The sequence below is a fragment of the Lutra lutra genome, chromosome 4 (assembly GCF_902655055.1).
Source record: "Lutra lutra chromosome 4, mLutLut1.2, whole genome shotgun sequence".
NCBI classification, from domain to species: Eukaryota; Metazoa; Chordata; class Mammalia; order Carnivora; family Mustelidae; genus Lutra; species Lutra lutra.
In genome coordinates this window covers 189,710,677-189,732,303 of record NC_062281.1, presented here as the reverse complement: position 1 = coordinate 189,732,303, position 21,627 = coordinate 189,710,677, and the positions used below count along the sequence as shown (strand labels likewise).

Genomic DNA, 21,627 nt, shown 5'->3' with positions numbered 1-21,627 from the left:
AAACACATTCTCATCTCACGCACAGCACGTTGAACGCCAACCATGTATTTTTCCCATTTCGTCTGGACTGGGTGGGGGGTGAGAAATGAGTCTGTGTGCTAGGAGGGAAAGGCAGGAGGGTCGGGCTGATCTTCCACTTCCCCTCCTGGCTCTCAGGTGCTCCTGAATGCTTATTAAGCACAGGCGACGTGCACCGTAGGGAGGTGGGAAGAGATGTTCAAGATGGGGTCTCTCCACTGGAGTATCAACTGGAGTATTACTACCATTTTTAACCTTGACCTTCCTTCTAAAATGGATCTGAAGGGGGGCAGTAAAAGCAGAATAATGGTTTCCATCTACTGGGGCTTACTCGGGCCCTCGGACGAGGTGGTCAGGCATTCACGCGGCTCATCTTGTAAGGCAAGGACTGACCTTCCCCACTGACAAGTCATGAAGTGGAGGCCCAGGAGGGTCAAAGAACCTGGCTGAAACCTCACAGTTGAGGACAGAAGTGGGATTCGTCCCAGGTCAGATGCCAAAGCCTTCCCACAGCTGGGGGCCCTAAAGGAAGGGGGAGGAGAGTACGCCCGGCTGGAGTCACCCAGGAAGGCCGTGGGGAGAAGCCAGCACCTGAGCTGGGACAGCTGCAGGAGCCAGTGCAAGCCAGGCAGGAAGATGGGAGCGCACAGTCTGTCGTCTCTGAAACCTCCAGGCCCTCTTCCCTGTGAGCAGTGACCAGGGGCCGAAGCAGGCCGGTCACCGCATCCTCCCTGCCCCACAGAGAAGCTACTGCGGAATATCTAAGACCCAAACTGCCCTTCCTTTGCTCTCTCCTAAGCCGGTCATGAACTTGTCTTCCATACACACAGAGTTGCTTGGCTCCAGAACGGCCTCCCGGCCTGCACCCTGATTCTCCCTGTGACAGCTGTAGCAACCTTGAACGAGGCGCGGCTGAAATCAGACGGGAGACGAAGACACCAGACGAGAGCCCCGAAACTGACTTCAAACGAGAGGCAGACGTGACTCTTGGGAACAACTTCTATTCGATTTCCCTCCAAGAGGGAATGACACATGTCTGCGGACAACCTCACCTGTGAAGGCAGAAGGTCGAAACGCGGCCAGGCGGGGCAACAAATTAAGGATTGTCATCTGGATCAGCGAGTTCTTGCTATTCCTGCATTTCAGCACCCACTGGCACACCTGAGGGAGGAGGGCGAGGGTTGGTGAGGGAGCGGGAGCGTGGAGCTTGGGCAGGGGTTGGAGGGGTCGGGGGGGGGGGGGGCGGACCTCTCAGCACTTACCTGGTCAAATTTCTCCTCCATCAGGTCTCTGCAACACCGACTCTCCACCAGGGTAGATTTTGCTGGGCTGGGGGAAGCCCCAAACCCCATGAGGCCTTGGTGAGAGCTGTACCCCAGCAGTCCCACCAAGGCATTGGACTGCGGGGGCTGGACAGCCTGGAAACTGGTAAAGGGAGTGATGTGGCGCGGTTTCGTGCCGAAGCCCATGAGGTCCTTGCAGTACTTGTCATGCACCAGCTGCTGCTGTGTGATTTCTTCCATTTCTTCTCTCAGGCGCTGTGTGGTAGGGGGAGGGGATCCGCTTTACTCACAGGTGCCATTTGCCTAGCCGCTGTGGGCTCTGCAGAGAGACTCGTCTGCCCCACCCTGAAGGGGAACTATTTTCAAAGTGGGGGGTGCCCACTTCTCATCTTTCTGGATTTGCCGGGAACCTTGCAGGGGGTTCTGTTCTAATTCAGGCAGAAGGGCACACCACCTACTGAACGATGAAGGAGCAGCAGGGGGCTGGCTGCCAAGGACCCCTCCCTTGGTTTGGGAAAGCTGAGCTGCAAATGGCCGTGACTCCAGACCTAAGGGTGTGGCTGAGAAGCCTCTGACGAGGATGATGGGCAACTGCACGCCCGGGTCCTGGCAGAGAGGACAGTCTCCTCTCCTCATCAGAAACCCAGGCAGAGGGGCACCTGGGTGGCTCAGCGGGTTAAAGCCTCTGCCTTCGGCTCAGATCATGATCCCAAGGTCATGGGATCGAGCCCCACATCGGGCTCTCTGCTCGGCAGGGAGCCTGCTTTCTCCTCTCTCTCTGCCTACTTGTGATCTCTGTCAAATAAATAAATAAAATCTTTAAAAAAAAAAAAAAAGAAAAGAAAAGAAAGAAACCCAGGCAGAAACAACTTGGGCAAGTAATTTTCTCGGGATCCGAGGAATTCCGTGGCAGGTGGGGACTAACCTGACTTACTGAGAATTCACATCTATGTCCTAGTCAAAGGGCTGCTTAGTGACAGTCCAAACTGAGAAGGACATAAAACAATGCGTTTCTCAACTTCCATACTGTTCTCGACACAGGCATTCTCACTTTTCAGAAATGTTCTGCACTATTATCAAGCTCACCCAGGACTCCGATGCTGCTACATGGGATGGTCAATTCTCAGTCTTCATCTTATCTGACTTATCTGCAGCATTTGATCCAACTTAAGAGTCCCTCCTCTTCGAAAACTCTTTCTTCCTTGCCTTCTTGGATCCCAAGCTTTCCTGGCCCCTTGCATCTCCTCTCTTCTGCGCACCAGGTGCCCCTTGGTCCCCCCTGTGTTGCTCATCTCCTGACCTTGGGTACCAGGCCCCACCTCTTCTCCAATGACACTAGTGGGGAACCGCTGGGGAACTAGTCACCTGGTCTCGGGACTTGATGTCACAGCTATGTGCTGATGACTCCCAAATCCACGTCTCCACCCAGATTCCCCCAAGAAAGACTCAGTGCTCTACCCAACGGGTGTCTCAAACTTTACATACTCATAAGCAAACTCCTGACCTTCTACCCCAAACCTGCTCCTTCTACCTCAGTCCTCCTGTCTCAGCAAATACCACCCTACCCTCCCAGTCACTCAGGCCCAAAACCTTGACTGCTCTCCTTCCCACTGAGCCCCAAGTCCCAAATTCAGAATCTAGCTACTCCTTGTGCCTCCACAGGTCCGCCTAGGATTCAAGCCTCTGCTAAGGCTGCTGCAGTTCTGTCCTAACAGGACTCCGGACATCAATCAGCCCGGGCCCTGCCGATAATCCACTCAACACGGGGCCACAGCGATCCTTCTGAAACATGAGTCTAACGTCACTTCACTGCCCAAAACCCCCTAACAGCTTCCCACTTCACACACGTAGTCATACGGCGGCTCCTGAGACCCCACACAATGTACCCCTTCCCTTACACCAGCGTTCCTCTGACCCCATCTCCCGCCTCCTCTCTTCTGTCACACAGCTCAGTCCCAATGGCCATCTCGTTCCCCTCCAAAGGCAGCCTGCTCCCGCCCGGAGGCCTTCTGCCTACAGAATCAGCTATCTGGAATGCTCTGCCCAGGTCTCTATTTGTATGGCTCTTTCTTATCTCCTCCACAACTATGCCCAAATGTTATCTTCTAAAATGTAATCCTTGATCCACGCTAGCACCTCCTGGTCTCTTTGCCTGCCCTACTTCTCTCCAGAACATTCAACATCATAAGATACCCACAGCTGAGCCTTGAACAGCAGGAGCGTGAACTGCACCGGTCCATTTACTGTGGATGTTTCCCCATAAACCCAGTACTTTCTTTCTTATGAGTTTACCAGATTTTATTTTCTCTAGCTTACTTTGTTGCAAAAGTACAGTATATTATACACATAACATATTGCAATGTGCGTTAACTGACTGTTTATGTTATCGGTAAAGGTTTCTGGCAAACAGGAGGTTATTAGTAGTTACGTTTGGGGGAATCCGAAGTTACGTGTGGATTTTTGGCTGCGTGGGGCGACTGACGCCCGGACCTCTGCGTCATTCAAGGGTCAGCTGTGTATCTTTTTACTTATTTGTGTATTGTCTCCCCCTGGTAGAATAGAATGTTTTATTCACTGCTGCATTATTCCGGCTCTTAGGACTTGGCGCAGATGACCCATGGCAGGTGCTCAATGAATATCTGTTGAATGAATTATCAAGTTATAAAATTATAACCTTACATCTGGTATAGTTCTTTGGAATTGACAAAATTTACAAAGTTCTATTTCATTTAAATCTATTTAGGTGACATTCTGTTCTCCTGGGAGAAAACAGAGATCCCACAGTGGGGAAGGCTACAGTGGAAAGCCCAGGTTATACCTGGGTGGGGAATTCTCCGACGGCGACCATTTATGGAATGCCCACTCTATCAGGCGTCGTGCCAGGTGCTACACGTACAGTCAACCCTTGAACAAGGTGGAGGTTAGGGGCACAGACACCCCACGCAGTCGAAAATCCACGTGTAGGGGCACCTGGGTGTCAGTCGGTTAAGCCTCTGCCTTCGACTCAGATCATGATCTCAGGGTCCTGGGATTGAGCCCCACATCAGGCTCCCTGGTTAGATAGAGGGGAGTCTGCTTCTCTCTCCCTCTCTGCCCCTCCCCCCGACTCACGCTCGCTTACTCTCTCTCAAATGAATAAAATCTTTAAAAATAAGTAAAGTAAAAAGAAGTAAAAAGAAGTAAGCTAAGTAAATAAATAAATAAGTAAAAGAAAATCCATGCATTACTTCTTCTTTTTTAAAGATTGTATTTAGGGGCGCCTGGGTGGCTCAGTGGGTTAAAGCCTCTGCCTTTGGCTCAGGTCATGACTCTAGGGTCCTGGGATCCAGCCCGGCATCGGGCTCTCTGTTCAGCGGGGAGCCTGCTTCCTCCTCTCTTTCTGCCTCTCTGCCTACTTGTGATTTCTGCCTGTCAAATAAATAAAATCTTAAAAAAAATAAAGATTGTATTTAATTATTTGACAGAGAGATAGGAGAGCACAAGTAGGCAGAGCAGCAGGCAGAGGCGGAGGGAGAGGGAGAAGCAGGCTCTCTGGTGAGCAGGGAGCCCAACGTGGGGCTCAATCCCAGGATGCCGGGATCATGACCTGAGCCGAAGGCAGCAGCTTAACCGACTGAGCCACCCAGGCACCCCCATGTGTAACTTCTGACTTCCTTAAAACTTAACTACTAACAGCCTATTGTTGACCAGAAGTCTTACCGACAATAAACAAGTGATTAGCACATATTGTATATGTGTACTATATGCTGTATTCTTACAAGAAAGCAAAGTAGGGAGAAGGAAATGTTATTAAGAGAATCATCAGGAAGAGAAAGTACATTCACAATACCATACCATATTTATCTAACACCACACAGCAAAAATAAAAGATAAGGTGAAAAAGAAATTCGTATTTATTTATAACGATTCAGGCACTGATAACAAAGACGCAGCAATAAGACTGTTTTAGGGCAGCTTAGTGACATTGAGACGATTGCTTCATGGTAGCCTAGCCTATACTCTAATGAATGAGTCGTTATTAAATTTTTATGGCGTATAGTACTATAGTCACATTCATAATATAGTATTGGAAACACCGATTGATACATTTTTTTTTTAAAAACCCACTTACCTGTGATGACAGGCTGGTATGAGACGGGCATACTATACGGCCATGAAATTCTTTGAAAGCAAAGTTACAAAACGGTAAGAAAACCAACATGTTACTAAGTTTCACTGTACGGTAAACGTCACTCACCTTACGCCGACACCGGGACAGGCTGTCCACTTCTGCACGAGCTTTGCACACGAGGTTCCACACGATCGAGTCTTAGGCAACGACAGTGACATAAAAACACCTCGTACAGTCTTGCTGTACAGTCAATAGATTTTCACACGGAGACTCACGAACACACAGTAGCGAAGTTTGTTAACGGGACGGCACGATGACTGTATCTTCCCTATTTGCTAGTGGGAAGTGGCTTGTGGGAAGGGTCCGTGTTCTTGCGGCGTCTCACGGTGAGTAGACGGAGACAGACGAGGTGCCGGCTTGCTGCTGCAGGGGTGGTAGCGGTGGAAGAGGTGGGAGGGGAGGCAGGGGACACGGCATACAGAAATATGTCATAATTTGTTTGACTTTTTGGCTTTCTCGTTTCTCTACAAATGTCCTTCTACAGTAGTGAGCCCTCTTCCAGGGTCGGCTTTGTTTCAGTGCCTGCATCACAGAAGGACCCGTGTCGTAAAAGGCGTCAAGTACAATCTTGACTAATCAGACGCCCCTGGGTCCTGGCCCTGCTTCTTCCAGGTCCTTCTCCCTCATCATCCAGTGCCAGTTCGGAAACACTCACCTCCCTCAAGTCATCATCTGCTCGTTCCTCTGGTGTGGCGTCTGATAGCTCTTGAGATTTTCCAAGATCGTATCACCCTTCAGCACCCCTCACCCCTTTTGGCCATATCCGCTTTCTTTCGATCTCTTTCCTGGTTTCCTTGACTGGCTCTGTTGCAACTCCTATGAGGTCATGCGTGAGATCTGGTCACAGTTTTCTCCAGCTGGAATCTATTGTTTCAGGCTTGATGACATTTGGGGCTTTTTCTAGAACAATGGCATTTTCAATGGTGCAATCCTTCCAGACTTCCCATCAGGATTCTCTTCCATAGTGTTGACCATCCTTTTCGTGAAGTACCATGTGTAATGAGCCTTAAAGTCATGACCCAGATCCGGAGGCTGAATTAGAGACGCTGTATTTGGGGGCAGGTAGGCTACTTTGATGGCTGGTGTTGAACTCCTGGGGTTCTGGGTGGCCAGGGATGTGGTCCAATATTGCAAGAATTTCAAAAGACCGTCCCTTACCAGCAAGGTACATCTTGACTTCAGAGACAAAGCAGAGTTCTTGTGGTGTTTATCTCCTCCCTTCAAAGCTCCAGGGCTAGCAACTTATAGATAAGGGCCGTCCTGATCATAAAACTCACTGTGTTGCACAACGAGAGAATTAGCCTGCCACTTCCTGCCTGGAATCCTAGTGCTTGCTTCTCCTCCTAATAAATATCCTTTGTGGCATTTTCTTTTCCGGAGTAAGGCACTTTTGTCTGCATTAAAGACCTATTCAGGCACATATCCTTTCTCTTCAGTGATCATCTTTATGGCCTCTGGGAACTCATCTGTTGCCTCTTAGTCAGAAGCAGCGGCTTCTCCTGTTATCTGGACTTTTTTTTTTTTTTTTAAGTCAAACCTCTTTCCAAACTTATCAAGCCATCTTTTGCTGGTATTCAATTCTCCAGCTTTCGGTCCTTCACCCTCCTTTTGCTCTAAAGTTGTCAGATAATGATTTCCCTTTTTCTTGAATCGTGTTAGTCTGGGAGTGTGCCTTTCTTATGGCAATCCTGTACCCACATAAAAGCTGCATGTTCAGTATGAGATAAAAAGAGATTTTTCAAAAAGCACATGATTTTTGTGCCCGTTGGCATAGCTGCAGCAACAGCTTCGTGGATTTCCTTTTCCTTTTTTGCAACAGTCCTCATGCTGGATTCCTTTATCTTGAAACGGAGGGCAGCCACAGCTGCAGACCTTAATCAGTGTCCCACAAGCAATTCACCTTTCTTAGAACATCATGACTTGCTTCTTGGCTCTCTCACTAGTGGCTCTTGGTCCAGTTCCATAGTATTTTTTTTTAAGATTTTATTACTTATTTATTTGAGAGAGAGAAGGATCACAAGTAGACAGAGAAGCAGGCAGAGAGAGAGGAGGAAGCAGGCTCCCCACTGAGCAGAGAGCCCGATGCGGGGCTGGATCCCAGAACCCTGGGATCATGACCTGAGCCGAAGGCAGATGCTTTAACTCACTGAGCCACCCAGGCGCCCCCCGGTTCCATAGTATTATTCAAGATTACAGTACTGCACTAAACATGACGGAAAACACAGAAGTGCAACAGGGCACTTTTCACGGCGACGTGTTATTTACTGGAAGGGTGAACCGTGCACACAGAAGATGAGCCTCGCACAGCATTTTAGCCGGACATTTACAACTCTTGAGCTCATGGCAATAGCAACAGGAAGTGGCTATGGAACTACTGTAGAAGACAGCATGTCATGCAAATTTTATGCAGTTAGGATTTAATATTCATATCTTCAAATTTGTTCACGTTTCTCTAGACTGCGAACAGCGCTGTGTATAGTCTGTAAGTGCTGGTGTGCGTAAGTTCAAGTAAATTTCTAATTTGTGTAATAGATTTGTGTATATTTTGTGGTAGGAATGAAATAGACTAGTATCTACACGGATCTTATGTATTTGTGACATACCTAACTTCTTAATTTATTCAATGTTTCTAGGCTACGCGATTCATCTGTTGGGTTTCCAGATGTTACAAACCTCCAAAAAACTTCCCAACATTTTTACTGGGAAAAAAAAAAAACAACCCACATATACCTGGACCCATGCAGTTCAAACCTGTGTTGTTCAAGGGCCAACTGTATTTAGAAACCTCACAGGAGCCCAAGGAGATGGATGAGATCCCCGTGAAAAGCAAGGAAAATGAGGCTAAAGGAAGTAAAATAATGTACCCAAGTCACACAGTAGAGAGAGGAGCGGGAATTCCAAGCTGGATTCCTGGGTCCTATACACACAGCAGCAGGTACTGCCCACGCTACAGCACGGCCATTACCAAATGACCCCCAGGTCTATTAAAGCAAGAATCCTGGGGGCAAAATTGCACACCAGCTCACTCCCCATAGGAGGACTCGTGGACAGAGCTCTACTCCCACATGTATCCTGCATCCAGCAGACTGACACAGAAGCTACACCATGAGTCTACACTGCCAACACCAGTGGAGGTCACCACCATCACTGGCCCAGACCACTTCAGTAGGCCCCCAGGCAGCCAGGAGAACGGGACCTCCAACTACAAGCAGCGCAGTTGACCAAGGGCCCCGGCTGTGACTCTGAAAATGTCACCATGTTGGTGGCACGGCCGCACCTGCCATGGGCTGGCTGCCTCTAGCCAAGGAAAGCACACGGGAGCCATGCTGGAGCGGGCCTCCCCGGAGAGCCAACTGTGGCCTGAGGCCCCCATGGTGGCCCTGCATGGGAGCCTGGAATGCTTCCAGCCCACTCTCCTTCGCTGTCTTGTGATGGCTCGCCGGCCTCTCCCTGCTCTCTCCCAGTTTTTCTCTCCCAGGCTACTTCCCTAACGAAAATGCTGGACTTTTAACCACACCCCCTAACTAGTCTCTTGCTTTCATTCCTGCCCCTGCACAAGCTTTGCCCTACAAGTCACCAATGATTACTAAAAAGGAGGTCCTCACACCACCCCCAGTATGCACACCCCAGACTTTTGCAGTGAGAATAAAAGCCAGAGCTTACCACCAACCAGGAGGCCTCTGAACTGGGCCCCTCCCCTGTCTCCCTTGGTCTTGTGCCCCACCCACATTTCCCTTTATTCTGTTTCCCGAACTTGTCAAAACTCCCTTCCACCTCAAAGCCACCTGGAACGCAATCTCCCTTCCTATTGCAAGGCTCACCCCTCCATGTCCTGCAGGTCTCAGCTCAAACAGCACCACCCCGAAGAGGAAGTCATCCCCTCCCCCTTCTCCCCTCCATCCCATTACTTCCTAGGACTTAGTGCTTTTCTGAAATGACCTTGTTTACTTGCTTATCGCCTGCGTCCCTTACATCATACCCTCGTAAGGACAAGGATCTCGCCTGTCCTGTTCACAGAATGGCATGTGGGAAGCCAGACTCCCTTCTGACACGGCCTCTCACCTCTCCCTCCATGCTGCTGATGCGGACCAACTCGTTGAGGATGAGCAAGGCTCCATGGATGCGATCATCCCGGTTCATGCCCTTCTCCTTGGCCAATGTCTCATCAAACCCTTTCTCTGCTTCTTCAAATGTGTGCTATGAGAGATACAGAATGTGTTAATTACCCAAGGTCCAAAGGTAGAAAGAACACGGGCCTACCCCGTCTACATAGGGGGTTCTGCAGTGTGACCAGGCCTGCTCAGTGGCTTGTGGCAGCAACATCAATGATATGAAGTTACCAAGTTCTCTCCTTTAATTTAGCTTGAACCCGCACAATACCATGAGGCAGAGACCACGACCATCCCTACTTAGATGAACAACAGAGGCTCCAGGAAATTAAATGGCTTGTCCAAGTTCGCACACCAAATTGTGCCAAGCCTAGAACCCAGGTCTCCAATGCCACGTTCAGGGCTCTCTTTGTAGTATAAGCCCCTTGGTTAAGGTTTTTTGGCACCAGCAATGAGCACAGGGCTTATGACGCTGGAGGAGAGAAAATCAGCCCTTTCTAAGTATCATTGTATATTGCTGCTTCTCAGATACCCATTTTTCTATAATTTAAGAGCTCTAAGAAGAGAGCTCTTATAATTGTTGACAAGAAGACAGTGAGTCAGTTTAACTGGATCACATTTTCATTCTTAGTGGTACGTAAAATAATGGCGTGGCTACCAACAGATCTTTGCTCTAGTGAAATCCAATGAAATAACTATCGATTCGTACTGAGCTTACGAAACCACTGGAGACCCATGCAAATGTGACGCCTGCTCTGTGGCAAGACCCCGTGGCAGCCCTTTGGGCGAGACAATGCTGTACGTACACGTGCTCTGCAGGGGTATGGGGATGGCCACGTGCTCACCCGGTACCACTGAGGCTTCTGCATCTCCTTTGGCTCACGCTGGGTGGTGAGAATCAAACAGGCACGAAGGGCGGCTACGGCTCCCTCTCGGATGGCCTGTTTGGGGTCCCACACGGCCACAAAGATGTTGTCAAAGAAGGGCTGCACTTGCTGGAAGAAGAAGGTGGGGACGCTGATGGCCAGCTCACGGAGAACCAGAACCTGGGAGAGAAAAGCACACAGAGGACTCTCATCTGTATCAGACAGTTTGGTTCTGTCACGATAGGCCTCTTGTCATCCTGGAGCGTATATATGCATCAGGAAGAGAGCAAACTTGTCCACCCTCCTAGCTAGGAATCTCTGGGGACCTAGGAGTAAAAATAAAATTGATCAAACATCTCAGTGTTTACTGTCCTGGGGTGCTTACGAACCCAGGATGCTCGTCATGTTAGAACATAAGCTCTGGGGACGCCTGGGTGGCTCAGTTAGGCTGTTGCCTTCGGCTCAGGTCATGATCCCAGGGTTTTGGGATCTAGTCCCGCATCGGGCTCCTTGTCTAGCAGGGAGCCTGCTACTCTCTCTGCCTCTGCCTGCCACTCTGCCTGCTTGTTCTCTCTCTCTGAGAGGTAAATGAATAAAATCTTAAAAAAAAAAACCAAACCAAAAAACCAAAATCCCAAGACCTATAGGGTCTTGTTTAAAAAAAAAAAAAAAAAAAAAGAACATAAGCTCTGAAAAGTAGATGTGTTTTATACTTTGTATATTGTCCCACTGACAGCCTAAAACCATCCGTGGAACACAGCATTATTCGATAAGCATTTATTGAATGAACTAATAATGCCGTTTGATATTTAATCTCGCTATTGTGTTCATCTGACCGTGGAAGAAACTGAAGGTCAGAGGTTACTCCAAGTTTCGGAGTCAGGAAGAACAAAACGGACTTAAACCAGGCTCCATGTGTCTGTTCCTCACCCAATACCAGGATCCCCGCTTGTGGGGCTGGCTCCTAAAGAGGGAATCAACCAGAAAGGATCCAAATGACGCTTTGATCCCTACCACATTCATTCCCAGATTCATTCTCTCTCTCTCTCTTTTTAAAAGATTTTATTTATTTCTTTAAGAGAGAGCAGGGGGAGCTGCAGAGGGCTAGGAAGATGCAGGCTCCCCGGTGAGCAGGGAACCCAATGTGGGGCTCAACCCAAAGACCCTGGGATCATGACCCGAGCCAAAGGCAGATGCTTAACTAACTGAGCTACTTAGGCACTACCCACTCCCCGATCCTCTCTTAAGGACAGACTCTCCCTCATCTAACAGCTTGAAAGTCTGCTCCTCCAAACCAGCCTTTTTCAGGGACGAGCCTCAAAAAGCAGTGGGAATGTTGGGGCACCTAATTGGCTCAGCCAGTTAAGAGTCCAACTCTTGATCTCAGCTCAGGTCTTGATCTCTTAGTCATGGGTTCAAGCCCCACGTTGGGCTCCACAATGGGCATGGAGCCTACTTAAAAAAAAAAAAAAAGAAGAAGTGGAGATACACCACGAAAGGAGGAAGAGAGGCTCCCACTCCCCCAATGCAGAATAGCCAGCGGGGAGAGAGGAAGTCTGGGCCAGGTACTAATCGATCAATAAATGCCTAAAAAATAAACAAGAGGGGCACCTGAGTGGTGCAGTCGGCCAACAGCTCAGGTTGTGATCTTAGGGTCCTGAGACTGAGTCCCGCCTCAGGCTCACGCTCAGCGGGGAGGCTGCTTGAGACTTTCTCTTCCTCTCCCTCTGCCCCTCCCCACACTCACACATGCTCGCTCTCTCTCTCTCTCAAATCAATAAATTTAAACAAACAAACAAATAAATAAGACAAGAAAGGCCTGAAAGGAGGCAGGCCACTGCTCGCAATGGGGGAGGTGAAGGCCCTACTGCCCCTGCTCCTCCCCTACTCTTAGTACCTCCGTACTCCCAGGGTACAGCACAGGGACCTTGACAGACACTGACAGGACCACACAGACAGTTGTCTGGGGCTTTGGAAACCTTTTGGCTTGTGGATTCTTCTCTTGCCTATGGCTGAGGGGTGCCTTCTGCTTAGGAGGCAATGTCGCTTCTAGAAAATTAGAGGTCAAGGTATGCGATGCACTTAGGGCTGCCTCTCTGGCAACAAAAGAGAACTCTAAGTTTTGTCTTCAGATATGAAGCTCAGGGCAAAAAGAGAAAGGGATTCGGGACAGAACTGAAGGCCCCCGAGAAGCACAGTAGCTTTGCCTGGAACGTTCCCTCACTGTCTGCCCTTCAGGGACCTAAGCATGCTATGTGGGGGACCCCGCCCCACGGGCACTCACAGCGGCGTGTCTCCGGCCCTCGTTGCGGTCGGCGCCCAGCCACTCCAAGGCTCGCTTCACCTCAAACTCCACATACTCAGCCGTAAAAGTGTCACCTGCCATGGCGAGGCGGCCAATGGCCTTGGATGCCATCTCCATGACAACTGGGTCATTCGAGGGGAGGAGGTTCCGAAGATAGTTAGCGAATCTGCCGATGCGAGTGGCATTCCCACCTTCCACTCCTATGAGGCTGGCTGGGAAAGAGAGGAAGGCAAAGGGTGAGGATGGGCGCAACCTATTCCGGAGATCAAGGCTGAAAGGAAGGCTGGCAAGTGACCTCTTCCTTCTACTTTGAGCACAGAATGCAACTTCCAGATGGGAAGGATGTGGATAATTTTCATTTTAAAGCAACAGACTTGATACTTGTGCCAGAACTACTTACCTAAAGCAAAATAACCTCATTTTAGTACACATAATTTATTTTCCCAAGAAGAAAAAGAGAACAAACTGAGAATGAATAGGAATCCACCAAACCAGGCCCTGGGATTTGCGAACGACATGCTTTACAACCTTTCCCCACCTCTCCCCTTCCATTCATGAGCCCTGCTATGCCAAACTGCTCTAGGGGGACATCAGAGCCTGCGACAAGCAATGTGGGGTGGCAGAAGGGAAGGTGGCTTCTCGTCTCAGTGAGGCCAATATCTGGCCCTAGAAAAGCTGTGCCACAGGTCTCAGACTCTGTATCTGAAAATACCAGCTCTGCCCATGCTGCTAGAATTCATCCCGGAATAAGTATACTGAAAGCCACAAGTCTCCTTAAAAATTCCTTAAATAGATAAGAACGAGGCACCAGTACACAGCAGACACAGGTGCAGTGGACACAAAGGTGAACCAACCTTTATTCCCAGCTGTTACTTTCACCAGAGACTCCATCCTTACCTATGGCCAAGATGCCACCTTTCCTCTCATTGGCATCTGAGCTGGAAACCAGTTCAAAAATGTGATGGTTCAGCTGATCATAGAAGCGAGTAGACTCCTCCTGACTCATCTGCAAAGGAAGGTGTACTCAGAACAGCTTCCGCTGACTCCCTGAAGCTGGAGCAGGGGTGGGGGAGGGGGCGGCTTCTCGGGGGGAGGACTGAGCAGGAGCCGGCGGGCACAGCTCAACCCAGAGAGGACAAAGCTGCTGCCCACTTTCACAACTGCAAACTGTGGCATCTGTTTATGGGACAAACACTTGTCCAGCAGGCGACATCCCAGCGTTCCAAGGACGAACAAGACACCGTCCTGACGTCACTTGGGCTGACTCTCTAGAAAGCCCCAGGCTACCAACTCTCTAAACCCATCCCAACCACTGCTATCAGATGGAAGGAACTGAAGGTCTGGAATACGGTGGGAAAAGAAAAACAAAAACAAAAAAAACCCAAAAAAACAAAAAACAAACAAACAAACAAAAAAAAGAAACAGCTGACTCCACACTGACTCCTGAATGCCATCGCAACACAGGACGTGCCAGAGAACTGTCCAGCTGCTGCAAAGGAACCTGGGCATTCTACAGACAGGAGGGATTAGAGGCCTTCATGTTCCAAACCCTCCCGGAGTTGTCAAAAGGAGTCTAAACCGCAGCTGGTACATTTGGACCAAACACCCCTGGACGAATCATGGAAGCCCCAACCTCTCGAAGCTCCATGGTCACATAGTGCTGGAGCTCCTTGGCGGCTTTGGCCCTGGTCTCCTCATTCCGGCTCTTCAGGCCACTGGCGAACTGCTGCAGGACGCTCACATTGCTAGACGTGGTGGTGGCTGCGGTGGCGGCAGCGGGTCCGGTTCCCAGCATCTTGGCCTGAGGTTCTTTGGAGAGAAACTTCTTTGAACGCTCTGCATCACAAACCACGGTGATGAATTTATTTCTTTACTGCCAGGGTTCCCCAATACAGGTCTCCACCCCTCCCAGTTCAGGAAGGGGATCCTAAAAAGGTTGGGAGACCTCACCGAGGAACGTACAGAAAGCCTTGATTTAGTCAACAGTGACTGGCATTTAAAACAGGCGGCGTAGGGTGCCTGGTTGGCTCAGTGGGTGAAGCCTCTGCCTTGGGCTCAGGTCACTATCTCAGGGTCCTGGGATCGAGCCCCACATTGGGCTCTCTGCTTGGCGGGGAGCCTGCTTCCCCCCGCCCTCTCTCTGCCTGCCTCTCTACCTACTTCTGATCTCTCTTTCTCGCTCTCTGTCAAAAAAATAAATAAGATCCTAAAACAAAACAAAACAAAACAAAAAAAACAGGTGGCATAACAGACAAAGTCAAACTGTGGGCTGTGGAGCCAGACTACCTGGGTTCAAATCCAGTCCAAAACTACAGGGTGCCTGGGAGGCTCAGTTGGTGAGGCATGTGCCTTCGGCTCAGGTCACGATCCCGGGGTCCTGGGATAGAGCCCCTGCATCAGGCTCCCTGCTCGGGGGGAGTCTGCTTCTCCCTCTCCCTCTGCCTGCCTCTCTGCCCCCTCTTGTGCGCACGTGCTCTCTCTCTCTCAAATAAATAAATAAAACCTAAAAAAAAAGTCATATAAAAATTATATTCTTGAGGAAAATACTTAAAATGTCCCAGTTTCCTCACCTGCAGCAGGGTAACATTACCTAACTCATAGCATTGATGTGAGGGTTAAATGAGTTAATAAATGTTAACAAGTGCTTCGAAAAGTGCCAGGCACACAGTGAGTGCTTAGTAATTGTTAGCTATTATTATCACTATGACTACTACTGACACGGCCCAGTGCCAGGCACTAGAGATGGGGAAGTAAAGAGAGAATAAAACAAGCCTAAGACTGTTCCTTTCCTCAAGGCGTTCAATTTAAAGAGGGACATTGATTATCCTACAGCAGCACTGGCCAGTAGAAATACAATACAAGCCACAAGTGTAATTTGACATTACCTGGTAGCCGTATCAAAAAAAGGTAAAAAGAAACAGGAGAAATTAATACATTTTTTTAAACCCAATACATCCAAAGTATCATTTCAACATGTCATCAACATAAGAAGTATTGATACAGTTTCCATTCTCTTTTTATCCTAAGTCTCCAAAATCGTGCCATGGCCACGTGGCACTCTCCATGTTGGACTAGTCACGGTTCAAAGGCTCTAAGCCACCTGCGGCTGGTGGTGATTGTGTTGGACAGGGCAGTTCCATAAAATACGAGTAGTTGGAATTGTAGTACTTGAGCTAAGAGACTGACTAGTTCCTGAGATCACACATTCGTTCCTCAATTAGGGACTATCCCTTCCGTCACTGAGCCTACAATCTAGGGGGAAAGGGGCCAAAATAGGGCTCAGCCCAGACTGCTATGGGAGTAACATATATACCTAACCTAGGGATGTCCAGATTATATTAGAAAATCAAATTGTCGGGGTGCCTGGGTGGCTCAGTGGGTTAAGCCTCTGCCTTCAGCTCAGGTCATGATCTCAGGGTCCTGGGATCAAGTCCCACATCCAGCTCTCTGCTCAGCAGGGAACCTGCTTCCGCCCTCTTTCTCTCTGCCTACTTGTGATCGATCTCTCTCTCCTGTCAAATAAATAAATAAATAAATCTTGAAAAAAAAAAGAAAATCAAATGGTCAAAATTCTTATTTTTGAGAGTATTTGTGAGATGCAGAAGGGGAAAAAATAAGACACCAGGTTGTAACTGGCTTTGTAAAGCTATTAAATGCTCCAATGCCAAGAAGAAGACTGCAGAAGGAAATGTCATCCTTCAGGGGAGAGGAAGCCCAAGGATCCCTGATGAGAAAACTGACTATGGAGTGTGTGCCCGCCGGTCTGCGATGACGGGGAGGGAGGCTGGCGAGGAATTCTCTTTCTCCGGAAAGAACCAGAGTATCTTCTCCACAGGGTCTGAGACCCACAGGCCCACCTGCTCCAGGCACAAATCAATGAAGGTACTGGAAGTCAAATATCCCAAGAGTCTTGGTGAGGGCTTGCTGAAGTTAAAGTTGGGGTGGCTGAAAACTGGGGATGGGGACGGGGAGGGCAGAGAGGATGAAACCCAAGGATGGAACCCAGCTCAGCTCCGGGGACTGGGTCCTTGAGAGGTCCCCAGGGAGCAGACCGAGGGGCACACACTGACACTGCCCCTCTCTGCGGTCAGTCTGTAGGTGGCTAGGAAGAAGGGGCGACTGCGGGGCATGGAGACCCAAAGGCGCCCCGGCAGTACCGGGGCTGATGGGACGGCCTTCGCGGCGCCAGGGACGCACGGCTGTCTGAAAGGCCCAGGGGTCTCCTGGGGATCCGGGAGGAGGTGGGTGCTGCCTCGCCGGGCGGGGGTCAAGGGCTCTGACAGCGCCCAAGCCCGTGGGGCCAGTACGGAGAGGACCCCACGTCCCAGACGGGCGACTTCCCGCTCCCCCCACCCCCACCACGGACCAGGCTGACCCTGGGTCTGGACACTCCTCCGCCTTGGAGGAGTCGGTGCCAGCCCCCAGACTCACCGCGCGGCCTCTGCTAAGGCCTCAGCTGCCGCCACCAGCGAGGGTATCGCGGCTTCAGGCCCCCGGCCCCACCACCCGCCTTCCCCGCTGTCCTCTAAGCCGGGCGGGAGGGAGGGTGGGTCCCCAGCTCAGAGGACCAATCGGCAGGCTTAAGAAGAAAATGGACTGGAATGCAGACCAATAGGAATGAAGGAGAAGTGAGGCTTTAGAGACCCGGCTTCTTTAGGGGGCGGGGACTGTTCAAATAGACAAACCACGCGGCCAGTGGCCAGCGAAAGGAGGCTCACGTCAATGCGGGAGAACCAATGGGTCTTGGGTTGATTTCAATCACTTCCACGCGCACATCCGGTGCATCGCTGCTATTAGTCCCCTCTGCATCTACACTGTGGCGGCGTGTAGCCCGCGATGTGGGTACGGTGGAAAGGGACTCAGAGGCTGTGCGTCCTGCCCGCTTTAACCGGAGCGTGAGCGACGTCTATGTCCTGTGATTACCGGAGCACAGACCTAGAACTTTCCGACTGGTGCTACTCATGCCCCCGCGATTTCTCTTTTGTTAAATGCACTATGCATCATAAACCGGTTTTAGTTAGAATTTCCCAGTTTTCCAAAATTATCTAGTTCACAAGATCTTTCGCGGGAGACCATAACCAAGTTTTAGCTAAATGACCTTCTCCCAAATAAATAATTTCCAAATAACATCATTTAAAATCATCCTTCAAGGGACACTTGGCTGCTCAGTTGGTGGAGCATAGGACTCTTGGTCTCTGGTGCTCAGTTCAAGCCTTGGGCGTAGAGCTAGTAAAGCTTACTAAAAAAAATAAATAGAATAGAATAGAATAAAAACATTCTTTCAAACAATAGCAAAAATGGAATTTGACTACATCTCTTTTTTTTCCCCTTGGTTATTATAATAACAAATTCCTCAATGGCTTCCAGTAGGGGTCTGATTAAATAAAACATGATGCATTCATATTAAGGAAAACGTATGGAGCCATTAATCATGGTAATGTAGATTAATATTTGCTGAGAAGGAAAAGGGTTCATGATTTGTTAAAAAAATGCAAGTTATACAACAATATTAGTATAATATACCCCTTTATAAAACATTTATATATTCCTTAGGTGTCTATAGTCACAGGAGGGAATATACAACTAAGACATAATACAATACGGAGAAGGTATACTTTTTCCTTTATATGTTACCATCAACTACTTGTGTAATACAAAGAAGTATCTGTTGAAGATATGTAAGTTTCCAGAAGTTCTAAAGTGCCAAATTAAAAAGGTTTTGGCAATATTCTGTCGCTAACAAAATGCTCTGGCAGGGGCGCCTGGGTGGCTCAGTCGTTAAAGCGTTTGCCTTCGCTCAGGTCTTGATCCTGGGGTCCTGGGATCCAGCTCCACATCGGGCTCCCTGCTCAGCAGGAAGCCTGCTTCTCCCTCTCCCACTCCCCTGCCTGTGTTCCCTCTCTCGCCCTGTCTCTCTCTGTCAAATAAATAAATAAAATCTTAAGAAAAAAAAAACGCTTTGGCAGATTCTTTTTTTGATTTCATTCATGGCTACTGCTTTAGGTTTAGAATCTTTTCATTGTACTACTTATTCTCTGAAATAATTGTCCCTCTGAATTTCATATTTTCCACTTGTGTTCAACATCTCTATATTTAATCATCAAACATTTAAAAATATATAATGTGTTCACTGTTCAAATCCAAAATAAATAATATTTATCATGAAAGGTCTCGCTCCACTCCTGGCCTCTCACTATTTTCTTAATTCTTATGTATCCCTAGAGTTTCTCTATGTAAATATAAGCAAGTATAAATGCATATTCTTATTTTCCCCTTTCATTACCACCTACACTGTTTTGGACTTTAAAAAATTTTAGTAGATCTTGGGGCACCTGGGTAGCTCAGTTCGTTGAGCATCCTACTCTTGATTTGTGCTCAGGTCATGGTCTTGGGGTCTTGGCATCATGGGATCAAGCCTCTCGAGCAGGGCTCAGTGCTCAGCATGGAGTCTGCTTGTCCCCCTCCCTCTACTCCTCCCCCATATTCTCTTTCTCTAAAATGAATAAATAAATAACATCTTTTAAAAATTTTTAGTAGATCTTGGAGATCTTTCTTAATATATAGAAAGCTAGCTTATTCTTTTGTTGTTGTTATAGCTGCATAGAATCCCATCACATGGATGTACCATAATTTATTTTTCCAGGCCTCTGTTGATGGACACTTGTGTTGTTTCCAAATTCTTGGTGTCATTAATGATGTAGCAGTGAATGTCTTTGTACATATGTAATTTTTTCCCCTGGCAGCTACACCAAATAAACATTGAGAAATGGAATTACAGGGTCAGCATAAATGCATATGTAGTTGATGGACAACATCAACTTGATCTCTATAAAGGAGATACTAATTTTCATTTCCACAGGCAATATATAATATTTTTATCACCCTGAAATATAAGACCCTGTTTTCTTTTTTTTTTTTTAAAGATTTTATTTATTTATTTGACAGACAGAGATCACAAGTAGGCAGAGAGGCAGGCAGAGAGAGAGAGGAAGATAAGCAGGCTTATCTGATAAGCATCGGGCTCTCTGCTCAGCGGGGCTTGATGCCAGGACCCTGGCATCATGACCTGAGCCAAAGGTAGAGGCTTTAACCCACTGAGCCACCCAGGCGCTCCTCTTCCCCCATCCCGAAAATTTAATTTATTTATTTGATGGGGGGGGTGCACGAGTAGGGGGAGCGGCAGGCAGAGAGAGAGAGGGAGAAGCAGACTCCCTGTGGAGCAGGGAGCCCAATGTTGGGCTCAATTCCAAGACCCTGGGATCGTGACCTGAGCTGACAGCAGACACTTACCTGACTGAGCCACCCTGTTGCCCCAGACCCAGTTTTCTAATTAATGATCAAAGATGTTTTCATAGCAATAGTAATCAATGCATTTATAGGTCTCTTTTCAGTTTACAAAGAACTTTCTTATGTTAAATAATAGAGAATATTTATTGAGCACTTACATGAATATTTACTGAGCACTTACAATATCAGGCATTTTGGTGGCTATTATCAAGTAGCAGTTAAAAGCAAATTGGAGTGTAACTGAATCTGAAACTTTGCTCCAACACTTACTAGCTATACAACCAGGACTTAATCTCTTTGTACCTATTTCTTTATCATAAAACTGAAGGGATTATAATATGCTTACCTCTATAGGCAGTGTTGTGGGGTTAAATGCTAATACACATTAAGGACCTAAAACACTCTATGACACATGTGAACAGTCGATAAATGCTATCACTTATGCCTGAACACTTCTGTGAGACTAAGGTTGCAGTGTTTCCACTTCATACTTGAGTAAACAGACATAGACAGGGATTGCATCATAGAATTGATGAGTGATGGAGCCAGGATTTTGAAATATCTGCTTCTTCCTCTTGTCCAGGTGGTAGCAGAGGACACTTGGGTCTGGCCAGCTTGCGAGAATGTGCTGGGTGGTAGAAAGGCTAGTCAACAAGGGCGGGGCCTGTATGTAGGTACAGGGCTGGCTTCATGGCTGTGTGAAGCCGTATTGCTCTGTCTTGAAATTCTTAATGGCTTTTAAACAAGGGGCTGCACGTTATTTTGCACTGGGCACCAAAATTATGTAGTCTGTCCCAGATACATATATGTGTACTGTAACTGCCACCATGTAAGTGAGGTATAGCATATCACTTATAAATAATAATAAAATGAACATGCTTTTTATTGCAAATTCCACACGGCAAATCGATTCTAACAGCATGCTTTTGGCGGGGGGTGGGGAGGGGGAATATTGCATAGCCTCTCTAGGCTGCAACTGACCCATGTAGTTCTGATATGGATGTTGGTTAATATTTTCTTTCATGTCCGCTGCTATTCACAACGTAAGGGCTACAGAGCTGACACACTTTGAAGTTTAATCTGCATTGTTAACTTATCCCTGTCACTTCTTAAGTCCAGATGATCAACAAAACAATTAACAAGCATCTGCTGATCCGTGTGGTATAAATACTCCCACTATTGCAGATTTCAAGCTACCAACGGATGTCACTGAAGGGAAAGCTGGGAAGAGATGAGCATATCGTATTTCCACAGATATTAACAATCTGAAGCACATAAATGGTAAAATGGAGTGAAATAATTAGGAAGTAATGAGTTTTGTTACCTTTGTTTGTAATATAATTTATCTCATAAATTTGTATAATTTAATTTTTAATAATGGCTGTGCTTAATGACCAGCTCAGAAAATTCCTAAAAATTTAACACTCGGCTCCCTCCAGCCGAAACAAGCTACAGATATGGACCATAAGCTTCCAGAAGGCAGGCAATGAAGACACAGAGCTGGCCACGTGGTAGAGTGGGAAGGAGGGTTGGGAGTAGTAACCTAGACTGTGGATAAAGAACAGGCAGGCCAGTATATGGCAAATGG

General features: G+C 48.0%; 1 protein-coding gene across 2 annotated transcripts in view; it reads right to left on the bottom strand.

The window, feature by feature from the left end:
* MTOR (mechanistic target of rapamycin kinase) overlaps positions 1 to 17,297 on the bottom strand; it is a 126,534-nt gene extending 109,237 nt beyond the window's left edge. Inside the window, exons 1-8 of one of the 2 annotated variants that reach the window (XM_047724288.1) lie at positions 17,184 to 17,297; positions 14,386 to 14,561; positions 13,650 to 13,758; positions 12,732 to 12,964; positions 10,427 to 10,627; positions 9,535 to 9,669; positions 1,281 to 1,556; positions 1,071 to 1,179 (exon numbers count right to left, since the gene is read on the bottom strand). In XM_047724288.1, the coding sequence (XP_047580244.1) occupies positions 1,071 to 1,179; positions 1,281 to 1,556; positions 9,535 to 9,669; positions 10,427 to 10,627; positions 12,732 to 12,964; positions 13,650 to 13,758; positions 14,386 to 14,547 (1,225 nt within the window). In that variant the 5' untranslated portion in view covers positions 14,548 to 14,561; positions 17,184 to 17,297. Of the gene's footprint in view, positions 1 to 1,070; positions 1,180 to 1,280; positions 1,557 to 9,534; positions 9,670 to 10,426; positions 10,628 to 12,731; positions 12,965 to 13,649; positions 13,759 to 14,385; positions 14,589 to 17,183 lie in introns of both variants that reach the window. The other variant, XM_047724287.1, reaches the window with a different exon arrangement.
* Positions 17,298 to 21,627: the final 4,330 nt, after the last annotated feature.